At 38.1% G+C, this 19,218-nt stretch overlaps 3 protein-coding genes across 5 annotated transcripts; all 3 read left to right on the top strand.

Moving 5' to 3' along the window:
- The first annotated feature begins 504 nt into the window (after positions 1–504).
- LOC127810944 (peroxynitrite isomerase Rv2717c) lies at positions 505–15,242 on the top strand. 3 transcript variants are annotated; one of them, XM_052350582.1, is made up of 5 exons: positions 505–830; positions 925–1,068; positions 7,426–7,494; positions 9,616–9,750; positions 13,101–15,242. In XM_052350582.1, exons 1-4 carry the CDS (start codon positions 675–677, stop codon positions 9,733–9,735), a joined length of 489 nt encoding a protein of 162 aa, XP_052206542.1. In that variant the 5' UTR covers positions 505–674; the 3' UTR covers positions 9,736–9,750; positions 13,101–15,242. The 3 variants fall into 3 exon arrangements, with proteins under 3 accessions (XP_052206542.1, XP_052206543.1, XP_052206541.1); XM_052350583.1 differs by lacking the exon at positions 13,101–15,242 and having other exon boundaries at positions 928–1,068; positions 9,616–9,946; XM_052350581.1 differs by lacking the exon at positions 13,101–15,242 and having other exon boundaries at positions 9,616–9,946.
- LOC127810943 (18.1 kDa class I heat shock protein-like) lies at positions 11,811–12,996 on the top strand. The gene has a single exon (XM_052350580.1). The coding sequence runs from the start codon at positions 12,236–12,238 to the stop codon at positions 12,725–12,727; it is 492 nt and encodes a 163-aa protein (XP_052206540.1). The 5' UTR covers positions 11,811–12,235; the 3' UTR covers positions 12,728–12,996.
- On the top strand, positions 15,195–17,670 carry LOC127810942 (metacaspase-5-like). Its single transcript, XM_052350579.1, has 2 exons — positions 15,195–15,547; positions 16,536–17,670. The coding sequence occupies exons 1-2, from the start codon at positions 15,202–15,204 to the stop codon at positions 17,444–17,446; spliced, it is 1,257 nt and encodes a 418-aa protein (XP_052206539.1). The 5' UTR covers positions 15,195–15,201; the 3' UTR covers positions 17,447–17,670.
- Positions 17,671–19,218: the final 1,548 nt, after the last annotated feature.

Raw genomic sequence — 19,218 nt, 5'->3', positions numbered from 1 at the left:
TATAAAAGACCAAATTTAGGTCTTTTTTTTATTGAAATTTCGATCTTTTTATTTTTAGGTATTTTTTTTAATGAAATTTTAGATCTTTTTATGAAATTTAAATAATTTTTTTATTATTTTTAGGTGTTTTAAAGTTTTTTTATAAAATTTAAGTATTTTTTAAATTAAATTTGATATTTTTTTCATGGATCAAATGTAAAAAATTTTAATTATTAAAAAAATTAATAATATATTTATATATTAAATTGAGAGTACTATTATTCATCTAGATTACAAATAGAGATGATATTTTTTATTGAACAATGAAAAGGTGCACTGTTGATATGAATTTCTAATCTATATAAATAGTATTATTCTAAACTTAATATATAAATAATGATTTGTTAATATTTATTCATAATAAAAAATTAAAATATTTTTTTTAATAATTAACACAACTGTAATATTTTTTAATTACTAAGAATACTAGATATACAGGCGCATGGGAGACAGCGGAGAAATCAATACATCATATGTTTTGTTTCGTTCGACCAAGTAATCTGGCGGGGAGAGATAGGACTTCGGTTTTGTCTTCACACGAAGAGAAAAGGTCTTAGAAAGAGAGACGGCCGGGATTACTGCCCGGAGAGATTGACGGCACCGGCTGTGGCGGTGGCGGTTGCAGCGAGGCCTCGATGCTGTCCTCAACGGCGGCGTTACACGTACATCCGGCGGTGAAACCGCTATCCTACTTGCTCGGGACTTGGAGAGGCCAAGGCGAGGGTTGTTTTCCCACCATCGCCTCCTTCAAGTACGGGGAAGAGATCCAGTTCTCGAATCTGGACAATAAGGTAACAGTTCTATCTCCGCGAAGTGGATGTCGGCTATGATTTTGCTTTTCTCACTGTAAAATTGATTATGGTGACGTTTTGCATCTTGCGCAACAAGCCTGTGATTGCTTATTCCTCGAAAACTTGGAAATTGAGCTCCGGCGAGCCTATGCATGCCGAGAGCGGTTACTGGAGACCTAAACCTGACGGCACAGTTGAGGTTGTTCTCGCACAGAGTACTGGTCTGGTTGAGGTTCAGGTATAAGCATCTACACTTTATATTTCTGCTCTACTAACTACATAGCATACTCGTTTCGATAATCCACTTCTTAGTACTGTATTCATTAACCTTTGTCATGTCATTCTAATCAACCACATAAACTATGGGATTTTAGGTAAGTTTTCTATATGGATTCTTGAACACCCTTTTTTCTATCATTGCTATAGCCTTTGTTAGAAAAACAATTTAATCTGCAAACTGGAATGAAAAAAGGAAGGAAAAGAAAGAAACCTCTCGTAATGGCTTTGAAGTGTTAAAAAACTAGGGAAATAAGCATTAATGAAGGAACTTTTATTCAACGGGAACAGAGGGAAAACCATTAATGCACACTGATAGCTACTACGGCGGCTTGGTTAACTGCTCATAATGTACTGTTTTTACAGATCCATTTCGCACATATTCAATTTATATAATCTTTCAATTCCACTGAACTGTTGAGTAGTCACTTCTGCTGTTGTTGCCTGCCTATCAGAAGAATGCTGCATGACTCCCCAGTGCACAAATCCCATTTCCAGCATCCATCACACTTCGCTAGAAAGTAGGAACAAAATGAGGCAAACTCAATATCTAGACACCAGAGACTTTACATAATTTAGCCACAAAATGTTACATCTTGCTCAAGTCAGTGAGGTTATTACAGGTGGTGAAATTATGATAATTGATATTAAATCCTTTGCTCTCTAGTTGACTCTGGATTGTGTACACCTACATTATCAAAGGGGATGAAAATGAAAAATTTGTATCCTCACAAACTGCAGAACTGTTCTTAAGCTTAATATGCATTGTTGGGTAAAATTCTTCGTTAATTTAAACTTCTGGAAGGAACCATGGTATTTGAACTCATTTAAATGGAAGGGGATTCTTTGGTTCAGATCTCTCCATGACTCCCCATCTGCATTTATTATTCATTTATGTCATGTTTTTCCTCATGCTTGGAAATCTGCATCTCCAAGGTTGCACATGTGAGAGATTGTTGGAGAGCTTGATGTGTATTGTTGAGGTGTTTCTCTAACTGCTGAAACTATTAGAAATAGATGAACTGTGGAAAGGAAGAAAACACTCCTATGGAACAAAGTTTCTCCTTCCACTCTCTTATGTTATCCTTTTCTTTAAAGGAATTCTGGTTAAATAGTGAAACTACTGAACTGAACTGTTCTAATGGTTCATAGTTCATTTAATGTGGAGGTAACATGTAACTGCTATACGTATAACAGAAATATGTGCTCCTTTTGTAATAAGAATCCTGTGATCTCCATGATGGTCAAAAGCTACTAGCAACTAGTTTTGTATTACATTCTATAACTCCCACAATCTTTTTCAACTCTGGGTTAATCTTTCTTTCTAAATTATATCTCAAGATTGAAAGATACCTTTTTGAAAAGGCTCAAAGGCTCTTATCCATGTACCAATAACTCCTTCAAAATTTAACTTGTGATTTTCCCCTTTCCTTTGGGCTTCTAAGAGTATGATCTCAGTGTCATATACCCTTCAAGAGGGTTTATTTTAATCTATAAATTTTTATATTGGGATTATGAAAGGCTGCATGATCACGCATTTGCTCCTTTAAGCGTGTTTGTTTTACTCTACATGTTATTATAATGGGTTGAAAGCATTGTAGAAATATGTCCATAAGCAGAGATGATTGGGTAGGTTGCATCTAGTGGAATAAAGGGTTGTGATGATAATGATGGGCTTATAGAAGGCTGTATGATCAATCATCTGGAAATGATTATTGATTTACAGGTTATCTGTATTCATCAGCCATTTGGTTTTTTGATTCTGAGAGCTTTATCTTACCTTCCCTATCTTACCTTCCCTTTTGAGTAATTTAATTATTCATAGGAATCAGTCTTTAACAAAATGAGATGCTGAGGTTGCTGAACAGTTGAAGACTTTGAATGCCAGGTGTCTGGACTCAGTTACCAGCAGATACATTATGGAAAGTGAGAAAAGTTCACTTGTGATTATCACACAGCTTCAACAAGAACAACAACAACAACAACAGTCCCAAGCCTTAATTCTGCCAAGCAGAGTAGGCTACGTGAATACTAGACCTCCACACGTCTCTATCCATGGATGTATCCTTTGTGAGACCATTATATCCTATGTGATGTCTAACACTAAATAATTAGACCCTAATGAAGCCAAGCAATCTTTCTGATATCTTAAAATTTAAGCCTTTGTATGCAACTGGAACTAGTTTGACTATATGAGCCTATGCTTGAAGTTGATTTTTTAGTTTCTATTCATCAAGGACAATTACTTGTGCTGGCTCTATGGAGGAGAGGGCAGGAGAAAGAAATGCTTGCATAGCTGCAGTTGCAAACTGTTTAGGTGTCTGATCCCAGAAATCTGACAGGGTTCTCTCACCAATTGGTGAGAGTTTGGGGAAGAATGAGAGGGGAATTTAGCAGAAATGAAGGGAGAATCAGGAGAACAAGAAGTGAGAGAGGGAAAGATCGAGAGAGATAGAGAGAATTTGGAGGAGTGAAATCAGAAATATTTCAAATGTATTTGTTAAATCATTTGTATTAGATTAGTTGATTGTCTCGGTTAAAACAGTTTATGTCAGGGGTATATTTGTTATTTCTCATAGCTGTTTTGTTTGGTTAGTTATATCTCTAGTGTGCGGTTAGTTAAATCCTTGTAAAGTCCGCCCTTATGTTTTATAAATAAGGGGTCGAGGTCAGGCGTTTTCTCACCGGTTTTGGTTGTACTATCTTGGGGAATTCTGAGCGAGAATGTGCTGTGATTGAGGAAAGCTTTTGAGGGTTTTGTGATCTGTTTTAGTTCTCTGTATAGCCTGGGTATTGGGTTGTGAGAGAGAAGAGAGTTGTGGGCAGTACATGTAATCGATTCAGAGGTTCTTGATAGTGGAGAAAAGGCGCCTTAGCAGTCTGGATGTAGGTTTCCTTAACGGAAACTGAACCAGGATAAATCTTGAGTCTTTGTGTGTGTGAATGTGTTATTAATTTCCAGTTTTCTTATTCTGCTCTCTTTATCATTTCGTATGTGAGTATTTTGGGAAAACTTGAGTGTAGAATATTTGAGTAAGGCAGAAGATTAGGTCAACAGTATTCATTCATGCCCTTGAATTATGCTGGATTAGACTTATATATTAATCCAGATAGCAGTGATTTGGCGTCAATAGGGCTGTCAAATATTAAAGTCAAGTACAATTGGAGGCTGTTGCCTTCTAGGTACATCTGCTGGTTACTTCTAAGTACAACCGGTTCAATCCAAACTAACAGCAAGTGCAAACAAAAGAAATACATCTATTATCTATTACTACTATACCCTTGGGGACATGACAATTACCCCTCCATGAGAGAGTTCTTGTTCCTAAGAACTTGCAATAACTGATCCATTACTTAGCCAATCCCGACCTGATCTCTTTCTTCTTTTTCATATGCTTGTCCTTCCATATATAGTAATTGTTTCCTGCATCTGTGGCTTGGGCTAAACTATTCTCCACACCGGTAGCACACCCTTGCCTGTCTCCTTTGTTCCATTCAAAAGAGACTTGGCTGAATTAGGGTTAGAACAAACCCTATAATTTGGATTTCCTTCCAGCTGTGACCTGTTTGCAAGATGAATTTCAATTAGGGGTTAGTGTTTCTTCATAAGAGCTTCCACAGTTATTTCATGTAATTTTGCACTTTTTGCAGCATGTTTGATGGACAGTGGCTGAAACATCCTGATGGTTGGTCTCAATTCTTCGCTCAAGCTGCTAATGAAGATTGAGACGAAGTACCCTTCACTTAGGTGGGGATTAAGGATCAACCAAAGTGATTTAAGCTCCTCAAACTTAAGCTGATACGACTGTACTGTCCCTTTCTGCCTCAGTTTGTTGAATTCTTCCACAATGTCCATCATATTTCGGTCTCCAAAATGCTCACACAGGTCCTCCACGAATTCTGCCCACTGGCAGCCTTCCTTTCCTTGACTCCACCCTTGAAACCAGGCATCTCTACTCTCTAGCATCATTAAGGTAAGCAATAGCCAGAGTGACCTTCTATTGTTTGGGCACATTATACACGCTAAACATTTGTTCACAACCCTCACCCGCCACCTTGGGTTCTGGCCATCAAAGAATGGAATCTCTAGTTTCAGCATGGGGAAGTCGGGCTGATTAAGAACAGCTGGAGCTCCTTGCCTTCTCTCCATGGTATTATCTCCTACTAGTGGTGGATTCACCTCAAATTTAGACGATCCCTCGGATCAGTGGGTTGTCCCATGCCCGGGAAGGATTGGCTTTGACCTCTCTCTAGGGGGAAATTCGAGAGAAAGCCCTATTGGATTTTGGCTAGTAAACATCATCATGAATTGCTGCATCTATTCTCGCAGCTAGTGGTTATGCTCGCGCAGTAGATTGTGCTGATTGTGACTCTTCTCACACTACTGTTCCATTGCTTCTTCAATTCTCCTTTCCACCACTGATTCCATCGGCACCTCTAAAGTTCCCATCTGAATTTGCATGTCTGCCACTGTAGCCATGACTTGCTATAACTGAGACTCCATTTGCTCCATCCTAGTGCCATTAGCCATCATGAAAAGGTCGCGGATGAAATTGTCGGCCAAGGATCTTGCTCTAAATTTTTTTCTCTGTCTGTAGTTGTTCGCCTCTGATTGCGATCATGGCAGATCAACAATCCTCCAGTTCTGAAACCTCAATTCGCTAAATTTGCCTGCCTCAACATTGCCTTTCAATTCTGAACCAAATTACCAAAATTCACAATCGTCAAGGAGCGTTAGAAAACACATCTAAGGATCACCTCCTGTTTCACCTACAAAATTTGAATGCAGATTGTCGGAAATTCACCTAGCTTGCTTGGATCTGCTTCAATTATCAACCAAAGTATACTTGCCTAGAACATCAGAAATCGCCTAGCTCGTCGGAATTAGCTACATTGACTCGCTACTCTGATGTGCCTGGGTATTAATCAGAAGTCAGATCGGGTTATGGAATCTACTTCACCTACAATTTGCCAAGAATTTTTGGCACTATTTTGCTTCAAAATCGACCCTCATTCAGAAGCAGGAGAAGTTGCACAGTTACAACGACTTTGATTAGCCTTCAAGAGTCGCTTGGATCTCCTAACTCTCAATCAAGAATTACCTTCAATTTGCAGCTAGGATTTATCGTCTCAAAATTTGCGCAACTCTGATTATCGCCTAAACCTCCATTCTCCCATATCTGTTGGATAATCAATCGCCTCAAGGTCAAATAGCCGGGAATTCCTCCGCTAGATTCATTGAAACTAAATTCGCCTGAATTCTTAGCACAAGATTTGCTTCTCAGCTAAGAATCAAGAATCAACCTGCTTATGTTGGAATCAAGTTCCAAGAATCAACTGTGTTGGAAAGGAGTCGTCTATATCCGTTGGAAATTAATTAACAAAGAGAACCACTGAGGAACAATTGCTCTGATACCAATTGTTAGATCCTAGAGACCTGACAAGGTTCTCTCACCAATTGGTGAGAATTTGGGGAAGAATGAGGGGGGAATTCAAAAGAAATGTAGGGAGCATCAGAAGAACAGGAAGTGAGGGAGGGAAAGATTGAGAGAGATAGAGAGAATTTGGAGGAGGGAAATCAGAAATATTTCAAATGTATTCATTCATGCCCTTGAATTATGTTAGATCAACCTTATCTACTGATCTAGATAGCAATGATTTGACGCTAATAGGACTGTCAAATATTCAAATCAAGTACAACTAAAGATTGCTGCCTTCTAGGTACAACTGCCTATTACTTCTAAGTACAACAGGTTCAATCCAAACTAACAGCAGGTACAAACAAAAGAAATACATCTATTATCTATTACTACTATACCCTTGGGGACATGACATTAGGGTACTCCTTTTTGGCAGTCTTTATGTTATATGATGTAGTAGTTACACATAAGTTCCACATCTTATAGTGCTTTTATTATTTGAATATCTTTAATAAGATTTATACAAGTAGTTTTTTATTTTTTTCTACATATTGCATCGCATCTTCACATCATTGAAGAATGGTTCCAAGAAACTTCATAAATATCATAAACCTGCATGGCTGAAGGAATGCCTTGACTGGAGTACTATCTAGCAGTAGTTGATAGAGAAATTGCCTCTGACGAGATGAAGTTTACAAGTTAAAGCATTGGAAAAAGGAAGTGAATTTTGAAAATTTTGAGTCTATAATTTCTTTATTGGAGAAAGTAGGTCATTACCAAATGCCTATCCATTACCAAATGCCTATTATGGTTGTTTTTGAACACACAATAAATTGGAATCTCTCACCAATTAGTCTTCTCATCTATTTACATGGTTCTAATATCACATCCCTTTTCAGAAAGGAACACATAATGCAGAAGAGAAAGTGGTGAAGCTTCAGAGTGAACTTGTGGGCAATGCTTCTAAGGTAATTTAAGCTGAACAATGTAGTTTACACAAATGCATTTGTATTGCGGCCAAAAATTTGTAGATTAAAATACTTCTAAAAGGATATTTTAAATTCCAATTATATTGATTAGATGAGATTTCTTGTAACTATTTTGGATTCCATGTGCAAAAAGCTTGCCTGTATTAAGACTTTTAAGGGTATAACAAACATTTACTAATGTCAAAATAGAGAATCTGTTGCTTGTTGGACTGATAAACTTGAAAATTAAGGGGCTAGTTAGCTGTGGAAAACAATCACTGTTTTCTAAGAAAAATTTCTATCTTGAATGAAAATTGGGACTTCATGTTCAAATGCACTATTTTTCCAAATAGAAAACCAAAGGACCCTGTTTTCCAGTTCTTTAAATTTGTATTGGAATGTAGAAAACAATATATATTAGTTCTCAGAAGTTTCTTTATACATTTGAGGTATTTTTTTCCAAATTAGAAAATGCCCTTATCTATTCAGAGATTTTATGGGGTGTTTAGTTGTGGAAAATGTTTCCAATTTTCTATAAAATCTCTACTTTTCATTTTCTATGGAAAAGTTGAACAATGGGTTCAAATGCTAGAAATATAGAAAACTAATTTTATCTACAATATTGGAACATATGTTCAAAAATGATGGAGAAATTTGGGTAACCCATGTAACTTGTGCTAGAGAAGGAGATGGAGATGATTTGAGAAAAAAATTGTGGAGAACTATGTTTTCTGAATCTCCAAATTAGTAAGTAAAATTTGGAAAACTTATTTTAGGAGTTCTCCAAGTTCAGTACAATTTTAGAGAACAGAGTTTTCCAAATCTCTATTTTCTATTTGGAAAATTTTGTACTTGAACAAGTTTTCTAATTTTTCATTTTCTGTGGAGTAATTTTCTGGAAAACTGGGGCTGTTTTCCACAACGGAACAGCCCCTATGATTTTTAATGATAAAGATACACTTAAAACATGTCTTACAAATTCCAAATATATATATCTTATATGATGCTATTCATTTTCTAGTACGCTATTTTCTTTTGTGATTCCTAATTTCCTAGATGCATCCCTTGAATATGCCATTTTATATATGCACAAAACAAGAATGAAATGAACGCATCTTACGGCTTTTTAGTTTAGAAAACTATATTCAAGTTTTCTAAGGCATGTAAGTGGAGAAGAATTGATGCAGCTTGTTAGATGATTTACTTGTTTGACATTAACATGTCTTGGTAATTTTTAACTTTTTTAGGACTAGACACTTACTGAACATCTGTGGACACCCATGTCCTGTAACTTAAACCTGCTTTTTCATTACTTAAACTAATTAAAACCACATTAGGAGGTTAAAGGATAAGTTGAAAATGTATTACAAAATAAATAATGTGGATATCAACTTAATTATGAGGTGACCTTTGTAGATAATAGGACCTAGTTCACTTTGCTAATTTTAGAATTTGAAAAATCTGATGAGCAAAGAAGACAAATAGCTATACTTTCATTTGTACATATAATTTAATTATTATTTATTGTGCTGCTAGACGTACAGTGATGGCAGGGATTTTCAGTTGGAGCTGTGAATTTGTATGCTTTGTCAATTCATTCCTCTGAATTGATGAATTATGTTCTTTGGGTAATCATTTAACTTTTGGACTAACCCATAGTTGCTATAGGAAGAGAAGTGGGATTCAATGTGACAAATGAAAGCAGAAAGCCAGACTAGAAAATATGGGGGAAAGGTGAAATGAAGAAACAACCAAGAATAAAATGAAAAACTTTTAGGAGTTTCATAAGATCTCACAATACTGAAAGAGGACTAAGATATTTGTTTAATAACTTACATGAAATTAATAAAATATTGGATATTGACTTGAAATTTAAAGAAAAGTAACATAAAATACAACATACCAAATCTTTATCCCATTACGTGGGGTTGGCTAGAGAAGTAACAAAAGAATGAATAGATTAAATATTGAAGTAATTTTTGTGAATGAATAGATTTAACATTCTCGTTTTCTTTTTCCTAATGAAAAAGGGCAAGAACTCTTGGTGAGAAAAATTTTGGCATTGTAATTTTGGCCATCATTGTGGCTATTTTGGGAATGAACTCTTCCTTTCTTTTGCAGGTTAGAGAGATAACTCGGGTTTTTAATTTGGTCAATGGAGAATTGGCCTATGTGGTTGAAATGGCTACCAATCAAACTAGTCTTCAGAAACATCTGAAAGCCTCACTCAAGAAGCTCTGATGCCATCTTCTTTAGGTGATGATGAGAAAGGACTCCGTGGAGATTAATAAATGCACACACACACACACACACACACACATATATATATCTTATCTGACAGCTCCTTTTGTTGCTTTAACTGCCTATTTTGCATCTGCAGTAGCGAATAATAAGTTATGTGTCTTGTTGTGGACTGAATAATTTGATAGAGAGATTCAACCGATTTTCCATTGTTGTTGTAGTAATGGCAGACACCTATGGTTCAAAGTTCAGCGTGCTAAATGCTCTTGAACTACGCAAGAACCAACCTAGCACTGTGGAATGTGTTTTGGGTTTATCATTTCGCAGCAACTGTCCCGAACCTACCTCAGGCCCTCATTTTTTTCATTTTCATTTTCCTTTTTGAAAATGGAAGTTGCAAGCATAGTATTAAGTTGTATGATTAGGAAATAGTTTCTTTTTTTCTTTTCTGTTTTGAGTAAAGAGGAAACTCTAGGAATGAGGGACAACAATGATTTGCGTAGGGATTTGGAGTACTTGGCTGCTCCTCTAGGTTCACCAGCAATGTTTGCACTTGCAGACCTTTGTAGGGAAGACTTACTAGGTAGATCTCCTCTTAGGGACCTTTTTAATAGTATCATATACTCTTACCTTGATAAACTTGTGGTTTGTGGTTTGTATGATAGAGAATCATTTAGACCACAAACGACAAAGTTAAACCACTCACAAAAGACTCGAATGTGAAATATCTTTCTGGATCAAGTCTAATGTCACTTGAACTACCATTCCAATGGTGACATTAGTTTCTTCGGTATAGTACCTTGGAGTTGTGTGCTATGAATAAGTTGCTTTTGAAAATGTGTGGGGCTTGTTTCTAGGAAAAAAAAAAAAAATGTTTGGAGTTTGTCACCCATGTCTTGGTGCAACGAAATATATAAACAATACCATTATTAGATAGTTGCATGTGGGCGATGCTTGTAGTCCTGTAGATGATGCTCATTATTGATTGGTTGGTTGCATGTAGAGAAAGTGCAGTAGCTCTTTTGTTGGACAAGCACGTTTTCACTTATTCGTTTGTTGTTTGTGTAACTTTATACTGTTAGGTTCATAGTGAAAAATCATGTCTTGTCACCTTATAGGAAGGAAAAAAAAAACTGGGGACCCATGTGATTTCTTAAATTTTATTGTCATTAATAAATTTTAATATTTAATAGTAATATTTAGTATTTATTTAAATTAATAATAAACTGTCACCTCATTATAATGTTTGTTTTGGAAGAGATGTGCTAATTTCTTTATTTGTTTTATATGTGGATAATGGTATCTCATGTTATGCTTGGTGCCCAGAATAGTAATTTTGTCTATGCATAAAAATCTTTTTAAGTCTTATCGGTCTTCTTTTGCTACAAATAAAAAAAAAAAAGGATATTTATAAAATATGATCTTTTTTCTAAAGCGAAAACTCTCTTCCACGGAGGATGTCGTTATTTTTTACCTTCTTTGTTGTCGGGGAGGGGTCCTTGCTCAATTCGTAGCCTGCCTTTGCCCTTTTTTTGATAATAAACATTTAAATAATATAATTAATTAAATTATAAATTCTTAAAAATAACAAATAAAAATTAAATAAAGCTAATGTGTTAGGCAAAAATCTTAAAAAAGTTTTGAGCACGACCGGAATTAGAGCCTCAAGTATAAAGATTTCAAAGTCTCTATACTGTAACTGAATTACAGATTACAGGCTATAGATAATTTTCTTTTGCCTAGTAGTCATCGTCATGGAAAATGTTAGAGAGTTCGGTGGGTTTACCAAAAGAGGGTAAAAAGACCATTTTACCTCTACGTCCTGCTCTTTCTCTCCCCCCATGAATTTCCCCCTGCTCTACGCCTCCCCTGCTTGCCATGCTCGTCGCTCGCCTCTCCGTCGCGCCTCGCTACAGTCGCCCGGCCTCGCCTCCATCGCCTTGCCGCCATCGACTGTCGGCGAGGCGAGGTGGCGATGGTGGCGAGGCGACGAATATGAGGCCAGGTGACTGCAGCGAGGCACGGCGGAGAGACGAGCGGCGGCCATGGCAGATAGAGGAGGCGCAGAGCGACGGGGGCAGTGGCCCACTTTGCAAATTTACAAAACAGACGGATAAAATCATCATTTTGTCTCCTCTTTGTGAGCCATTTTGTAGGGTCGTCGGGCTTTGCAGAGCGTCTCCATGGTCATAGTCATAGAACATTCCTGTTAAGCCTTTCTAGTTCTCGAATGTTCACGCTCTTTCTCTAATAACAATTCGAAATACGGAACGCAATTTGATGACCCGTCATTGGTTGGAACAAATGGAATCATCAAACTCCAGAATTTTCGTGGTCCTTCCCCGCTCCCCACAAATACCCCGCCCTGACTGAACCCTAACCTAGCGAGAATCCACTCTCCTGGGCGAGATACATCAAGCAGATAGAATCCTCAATCAACAGCTCCCCATTCTCTCACTGATACTCCTACCTCCGAGTCCGAAAAGTTTCTGAATCTCTGATGGATCAGATGTCAATGCTCAATCGCTTTCTCGCATTCGATCAGCCCTTGTTCTCCGAAGAAGAGGTTGCATTGAGTATGGACTGGAAGGAAACTCCCGACGCTCATGTCTTCACGCTCGATCTTCCAGGCTTCACTAAAGACCACGTCAAGCTTCAGATCCACGGCGGCAAGGTACTGCATGTGAGTACGGCCTCCGAACCGGGACCTGCGGAGGACGACGAAAAGGCGATCTGGTGGCACTGCAAGGAGCGGACCCGAGGAAATTTCTCTAGGCGATTCCGGCTGCCGGAGGACGCGGTCTCCGATCAGATCAAGGCGTCGATGCGCGACGGCGTACTGGTCATCGCCGTTCCCAAAGACCGGCAGTACCATAAGAAGAAGCACCACCATCACGGACGTAAGTCCGTTGATATCTCCGGCGAGGACGGCTCCGGGTCTCCATCTTCGCCTTCTAAGGGACTGGCTCGTTTCGTCTGTTGCAAAGCCTAGCACGGCATTACAATGAATACGAGTCGCTCTTTTTCTGGTACATTTTCCGCGCCATGAATGTGAGATTGTGAATTTATAGATCAATTGGGCATGTTGGTTTGTCGTGTGTTCAAAATCCCCTTTTTCTTCTAAATTTGGTCAGTTGAGTCGCTGCATGCATGTCATCTTGTAAAATATAAGTGTGTTGCTGCTTTTGTTTCTCTTTTTCTATCAAAAGAATTATGAAATTGACTAAATATAAATTTTGAGTTGGTGGGTGAGAGTAGTCAAAATTTGTGAGAGTAGTCAAAATTTAGCATTCGAGTGAGCTCACTTACACACTTGGTTACTTTGTATCTCTGGGCAAAGAATTGAATCTCGAATGAATTTGTAGCACTGCCACTCGTTAGAGAAGGAGCTAGCCGTCCTCTGATGCTCTGCTTGTGTTGCTCGGTGATGTCGTCGCCGCTGCTGCTTTCCTCTTTGTTAATGCCCCTTTTTGCCTCGTCATCATCGCTGATTCCTTGTATACACTAGAAGCTCGTTGCTGCACTCACTCTCTTGAAGACCCAAATTTGTCTCGCAGGTTGGTTCTCTTCGCTGGAAGCTCCTCAAAAATCTCTGCCCAAATCTTCATCGATATTGCCTCAACACACCCTTCATCTATTCTACCTGCAATCTTGTCGCTCTTCGTCGTCGAAGATCCTCACCGCCCCAAATATTATCCGCAGTTAACGGAGATCTATTCCGTGCTAGACATTGATCGGTGTTACATACTTGAAGCCGCTTTTCAACTTACACAGGTTTGGGTTGGGTTTGGATGAAATTAGACAATGGTTTTAATTTTGTTAAACCAGTGAGTGGGAGGTGGGTATTAATTTTTTAATGTAACTAAACCCACGTTTTTTAAAGTCAAAATGAAATTAAATTTGTATATATCAAATTTTAAATATTTCGAATTAAATTTGTCCAAACAAGGAAATTTTAAATTTAAAAAGAAAAATCTCAAATTGATTTATAAACAAAAATACCTATTGAAACGCATCTTTAAATTAATCCAAGATAGTAATTTTTTTTTTCTTTTTTTATCAAACGCATGTATTTGGGTGTGTGTTGAAAGTGTGTGAATTTATACACAATAGTCTATATGGCTCACTTGATGGATGCAGTCTTGTTCATAATTAATATCCTAATTTATTTTTTATGATACATGTTGATAATACTTGAGTTTTCCTTATTATTCTAATTTCGGCAAAAGCATACATTTGCCCCTGAAATTTTTAGTTTTTAGTGTTTTTTTTCTAGTAGGATTCTAAAATTATCATTATTTCAAATATATCTCTGAATCGTATAAAATCACTTCATTTAAATACTTGACTAAGCAAGTAATTTATTTCTTTAGACGTGGTAAATAGGTAAAAAAATTTTACTAACTTAGCATTACTTGTAATATTTTTTAGAAAATTTTTAATTGAAGAGTTGCATATTCTTAGGTTTTTAATGTATTTGAAGTTTTCAAAGTAATGTTAATCAAGTTCGATGAAAAATTAAATTTAGTGAAATGAAAAGAAGGATGTGAGAGAGTTTGTGAACCTTCAGCAATGTTGTGGTCAAATGTTGTTTGCCCACAACGTCAATTAACTCGTGGAATTTTGTCGAAGTATTATTTATTTTTTATTTTAATTTTTTTTTTCAAGATATAAGACAGAATGATTTAAAGTGAATGATTTCATATTAAAAATGAATGAGAATGAGAGAAAGAGATAAAAAGAGTCACGTGAGAGAATATTATAAATTATAAAAATGATTTAGAGATAAGTGAAAAAGTATAAAATAGGATAAAAAAGAGAAATTTATTATTAGTTTATTTTTAATTTAAAAAATTCACATATGTAAATTCTTATTCATGTCATTTTCTCAACAAGCCTATGTTATGTAATTGTCGATTGTCATGCTAGTCAAGTATTTAAATGAAATAATTTTACATGATTCAAAAATATTTTCAGAACAATCATAAATTTAAAATTAAAAAAATATAAAAATTTAAAAACAAAAATGTGCTTTTTAGGTTCTAATTTTGTTGATACTTGAATTTGACTCATGTCATGTCGGCACGCTCGCAGTCGACCGTCGACCAACCCAAAAATCAAAGATAAAACGTTTATCTGTTCAAGAACTCTTCTTCTTCTTTGCCTTTTATAATAATTTATCCTGGTGTCGGCCAACTGATCCATCGCAATGGATGGGGCGGGGGGTAGAAACGTCCTTCCCTGTGGCGTTAGGTGGCCGTGTGATAGATATAATGTCGTTTACTTTATTACATGGCCTCTCAATAATGACACTGAAGGCAGGCGAGGCGTTATTCTAGAAGAGTTATTATAACGAAACAGACCTGAGACCACAAAAAAAGAAAAAGGAAAGATCTCTCTCCGTCCAGAAGAAGAAGAAGAAGATCGGGAGAGATCGGGGTCTGGCCAGAAGAATCCTGAGTGGAGATGGGCAAGAAAGCAGTACTGATCGGCTGCAATTACACAGGCACCAAGGCCGAGCTTAAAGGTTGCATAAATGACGTCCGTCGGATGTACGCCTGCCTCGTCGATCGCTACGGCTTCTCCGAGGACGACATCAAGGTGCTCATCGACACCGATGACTCCTATACGCAGCCTACCGGCCGGAATATTCGTCGAGCCGTCACCGATCTTGTCCGATCCGCCGAGCGCGGCGACGTTCTCTTCGTTCACTACAGCGGCCACGGCACTCGTCTCCCCGCCGAGACCGGAGACGACGACGACACCGGCTATGACGAGTGCATCGTCCCCTGCGACATGAATCTCATCACCGGTCCTCTCTCTCTCTCTCTCTCTCTCTCTGCCCCCCCCCCCCCCCAAAAAAAAAAAAAAAAAAAAAAACGCACTCACGCACGCACACCTGATTTTGGATCGGCTTTCATGAATTTTAGGTAAAATTCGGTGATCTAATAATTTGGTATCGTTTTTGCACTAGGACTAGATTTAAACATTCGCGCTTCGTTGGATGGATTTGGATGTCCTGGTTGCATTAGTAGCCATCATATGCTTCGAGTCTATTACATGTTTTTCTCTTTTTCGGAATTTGGATCTATCTACAAAATAGATCTTCTTATTCCTTTTGTCCACCAACTGCTTTATAATTTTCATAGGAGAGACCACTGCCTTTCTGTCATTTTGTTTTTCAGCTTGAAATTGACTTCTTATGCAACTTCCGTACCATTTTGTGTGAATTGATGGGATGGGAGATAGAAGAATTGTGAAGGGAGTTCATAAGGGAGAGTGTGCGGGGTACGATTTGTAAAAGAAAGTGAAGGTATACAAGTATTTTATGCAAAAGAAACTGCAAGGAAAGAGAATGAACAGAAAAAATTATGAAGGGAAATGATTGTATAGAAGGGAATCTAAGTATAATTTGTGATTGAAAGTGAATGTGTAAGAGTGAGTGATTAAAGGTGTAAATGTAATTGCTGAAGCAAATCCACACTTCGTATCCTTTTATATTGTTTGGTTGAAAGGCAACCCTTTCTTTGTCTTGTTGGGTTAGAAAGATATTATGGAGGAAAGTGAAGTAAATTGGTTAAATAATTAAACTTGAAACATTTTTTTTAATATTATACTACTTAATCTTTTCATTCTTCTTCTGTGTTTATAAAGAATTTTAGTCAAAACAAACCAGCACTTCATCATTCTTTCAAAGTGCTCTAAATTCTTGAATAAATGCAAGTGTGTTGTTTAATTTCTCCTAACAATGTAAAGAGAGGTGACTGGAGATTTTTATCACATCTCTGGTGCTTGTGTAGATGATGATTTCAGAGAGTTTGTAAATAAGGTTCCAGAAGGTTGCCGAATTACGTTTGTATCAGATTCTTGCCACAGTGGTGGCCTCATTGATGAGGCTAAAGAGCAAATTGGTGAGAGCATGAAGGGTTCTAACGAAGAGGAGGGCTCAGGTTTTGGATTCAAAAGCTTCCTGCAACGTAAGGTGGAGGATACATTCGAGTCACGTGGAATTCACCTCCCTTCTGGTTTGGGACACCGCCATCGGCGTCATGATGAGGATTCTGAAGACAGAGAGGCTGAGGCTGGATATGGCGACAGGGGGTATTTGAAGAACAAATCTTTGCCTCTTTCAACTTTAATCGAGATACTCAAGCAAAAAACTGGGAAGGATGACATTGATGTGGGCAAGCTGAGACCGACTTTGTTTGACATGTTTGGTGAGGATGCCAGCCCTAAAGTAAAGAAGTTCATGAAGGTCATCCTGAATAAAATCCAGCAGAGTGGTGGAGAGGGCAGCGGTGAAGGCGGTGGAATTATGGGTATGGTTGGAAGTTTGGCCCAGGAGTTCTTCAAGCAAAAGCTTGAGGACAATGATGAAGGGTATGCAAAACCTGCCATGAAAACTCAAGTGAGCAGCAAACAAGAGGTTTATGCGGGAGCAACCAAACGATCACTCGCTGATAATAGCATTCTGATAAGTGGCTGCCAAACGCATGAAACTTCTGCTGATGCCAGCCCATCTGGCAACGCTGATGAAGCTTACGGGGCTCTTAGCAATGCAATTCAGATCATAATTGCTGAAACAGATGGCTCAGTCACGTACCAGGAACTTGTATTAAGGGCAAGGCAGATGCTAAAAGGCCAGGGTTTCACCCAACGTCCCGGTCTCTACTGCAGTGACCATCATGTTGATGCTCCTTTCTTGTGTTGATATTGCCATTATGATGTTGCTCGGTACGAGAGTGAATGAATACTTCAGTTATTTGTGGTATGTTTGGTGTGATTGTATTACCATATGTTTGGTTTGGTGTATGATGCGCAAATTTGGAAACAAGTTGTATGTACTTGATTTTGAACCAAATGCTATTCTGTACTTGTGCTGTAGAAACTGGTCAGGCATTTGCAATGATTGTTGAACCAAGAGCTATTCTGCCATGCAATTGTCTCAGGCATGCCAAACAACTCTCTAAATTGAGAGAGACGCACGGCTCAAATGGCACTCTTGTGCTTAGCATTACTAAATTGAAAAATATTCTGCATGTTTGCATTTTTTTTATATATATAGTAGTGAATTAGAAAAATTCTATATTGGCATTCGGAGCTCAGCTAATTGCTGTCGAATAAGGAGATCACAGCAGACCCTGCTTTGATTTTCATTTCGCCACACGAAGAAAAAAGGTCTGAGAAAGTGCGAGCGCTGGGCTGGGCGGCACCGGTGGTGGCAGTGGCAGTTAGAACGTAGGCCCCGACACGGCACCGTCATCAACGGCGGTGTTACACGTACATCTGGTGGTTTGAGCAGCTCGGAGAGGCCAAGGCTAGGACTGTTTTCCCGCCATCGCCTCCGTCAAGTACAGCGAAGAGATCTAGTTCTCGAATCCGGCCAACAAGGTAACAATCTTCTCTCTAGCATCTAACTGCTTGGCAGTGATTTTTCTTTTCTCGTTGTGAATTTGATTATGTTCATGATGTTTTACATCTTTCCTTGCGCGAGAAGCCTGTGATTGTTATTCTTCAAATTAAACTCCAGCGAGCCTAAGTTACCGGATACTCAAACCTCACAGCATCCTTGAAGTGGCTATTGCTCGAAGTATTGGTTTGGGTCAGTGATGATGCGGATATTTAATCAGCAATATCTTTACAATAATGAAACACTCAAATAAACTGGACGGGTGCTTGTAAACTGGCTGGTTGGAAAAATCACTCCGGTACTTAAAAGTCACGTGTGGACCAATAGAGATGAAGTTAAGGAGTTAGACATAGTTTAGAACTGATATTAAGAATGCTTAAATGCTCACCCGGACTCTTTTATAACCATGGGAGATAAATCTTTATCTTAGTATTAGCACTCTTATCTAATAACTTCTAGGAGTCGTTATATATCCTAGAAGAAGTTGGAAGGGATTGAGGTCACCCTTTGCTGACTGTTTCCCCCAGATTTAGGAGATGAGATTTGACTCAAGTTTATTGGGTTTTGAGTTGATCACTAGATTATAGAGATCTAGTCCTAAGTAGGATTGACTTGCTTGTAAGTCTACAAAAGCCCTTCCATTGCAGAGTGTTGTTGTTAAACCTTATCAATTAAATTTATTTACCATAGGAACAGACAAAGTAGAGTACTCTGGGGGAATAGGCAAAGCAGAGTCCAGTGGAGGAACAAAGAAAACTGTTGGGTGGGTGGGGGGGCTAGGGCTTAAACCGTGGCCTGGGAGGACCAGGGCTTCGGGGCCCTTAAAGGGTTTTCAAAGTCTTCAAGGAATATTGTTCTCGGGGCGCCTTTGGGGAACACTCTTTGAGAGTTTTCAAGGAACTGTCTTGAGGGTCTTTGGATAATTATCTTCCAGGGTATCTACAATATATAGACAATTAGAATACACACGGGGATCTTCCCCACGCAAATCTTCTAATGCCTAAATCAAACTATAATGTCAATGCATATGTATGGGTTTTCAGGGGAGTAAGCTCCTGATGTATGATCTAAGG

This window comes from Diospyros lotus, chromosome 10 (assembly GCF_014633365.1).
Source record: "Diospyros lotus cultivar Yz01 chromosome 10, ASM1463336v1, whole genome shotgun sequence".
NCBI classification, from domain to species: Eukaryota; Viridiplantae; Streptophyta; class Magnoliopsida; order Ericales; family Ebenaceae; genus Diospyros; species Diospyros lotus.
Note: the sequence above shows the minus strand (reverse complement) of the source record. Positions and strands in the feature narration are given on the sequence as shown.

What these genes read in the sequence shown, in the direction of transcription:
- LOC127810944 (XM_052350582.1), top strand. Translation starts at nt 675, where the DNA reads ATGCTGTCCTCAACGGCGGCGTTACACGTACATCCGGCGGTGAAACCG. An exon ending in CTGGTCTGGTTGAGGTTCAG is followed by an intron (nt 1,069 to 7,425) that starts GTATAAGCATCT and finishes ATCCCTTTTCAG; the next exon opens with AAAGGAACACATAATGCAGA. An exon ending in TTGTGGGCAATGCTTCTAAG is followed by an intron (nt 7,495 to 9,615) that starts GTAATTTAAGCT and finishes TTTCTTTTGCAG; the next exon opens with GTTAGAGAGATAACTCGGGT.
- LOC127810943 (XM_052350580.1), top strand. Translation starts at nt 12,236, where the DNA reads ATGGATCAGATGTCAATGCTCAATCGCTTTCTCGCATTCGATCAGCCC.
- LOC127810942 (XM_052350579.1), top strand. Translation starts at nt 15,202, where the DNA reads ATGGGCAAGAAAGCAGTACTGATCGGCTGCAATTACACAGGCACCAAG. An exon ending in CGACATGAATCTCATCACCG is followed by an intron (nt 15,548 to 16,535) that starts GTCCTCTCTCTC and finishes GTGCTTGTGTAG; the next exon opens with ATGATGATTTCAGAGAGTTT.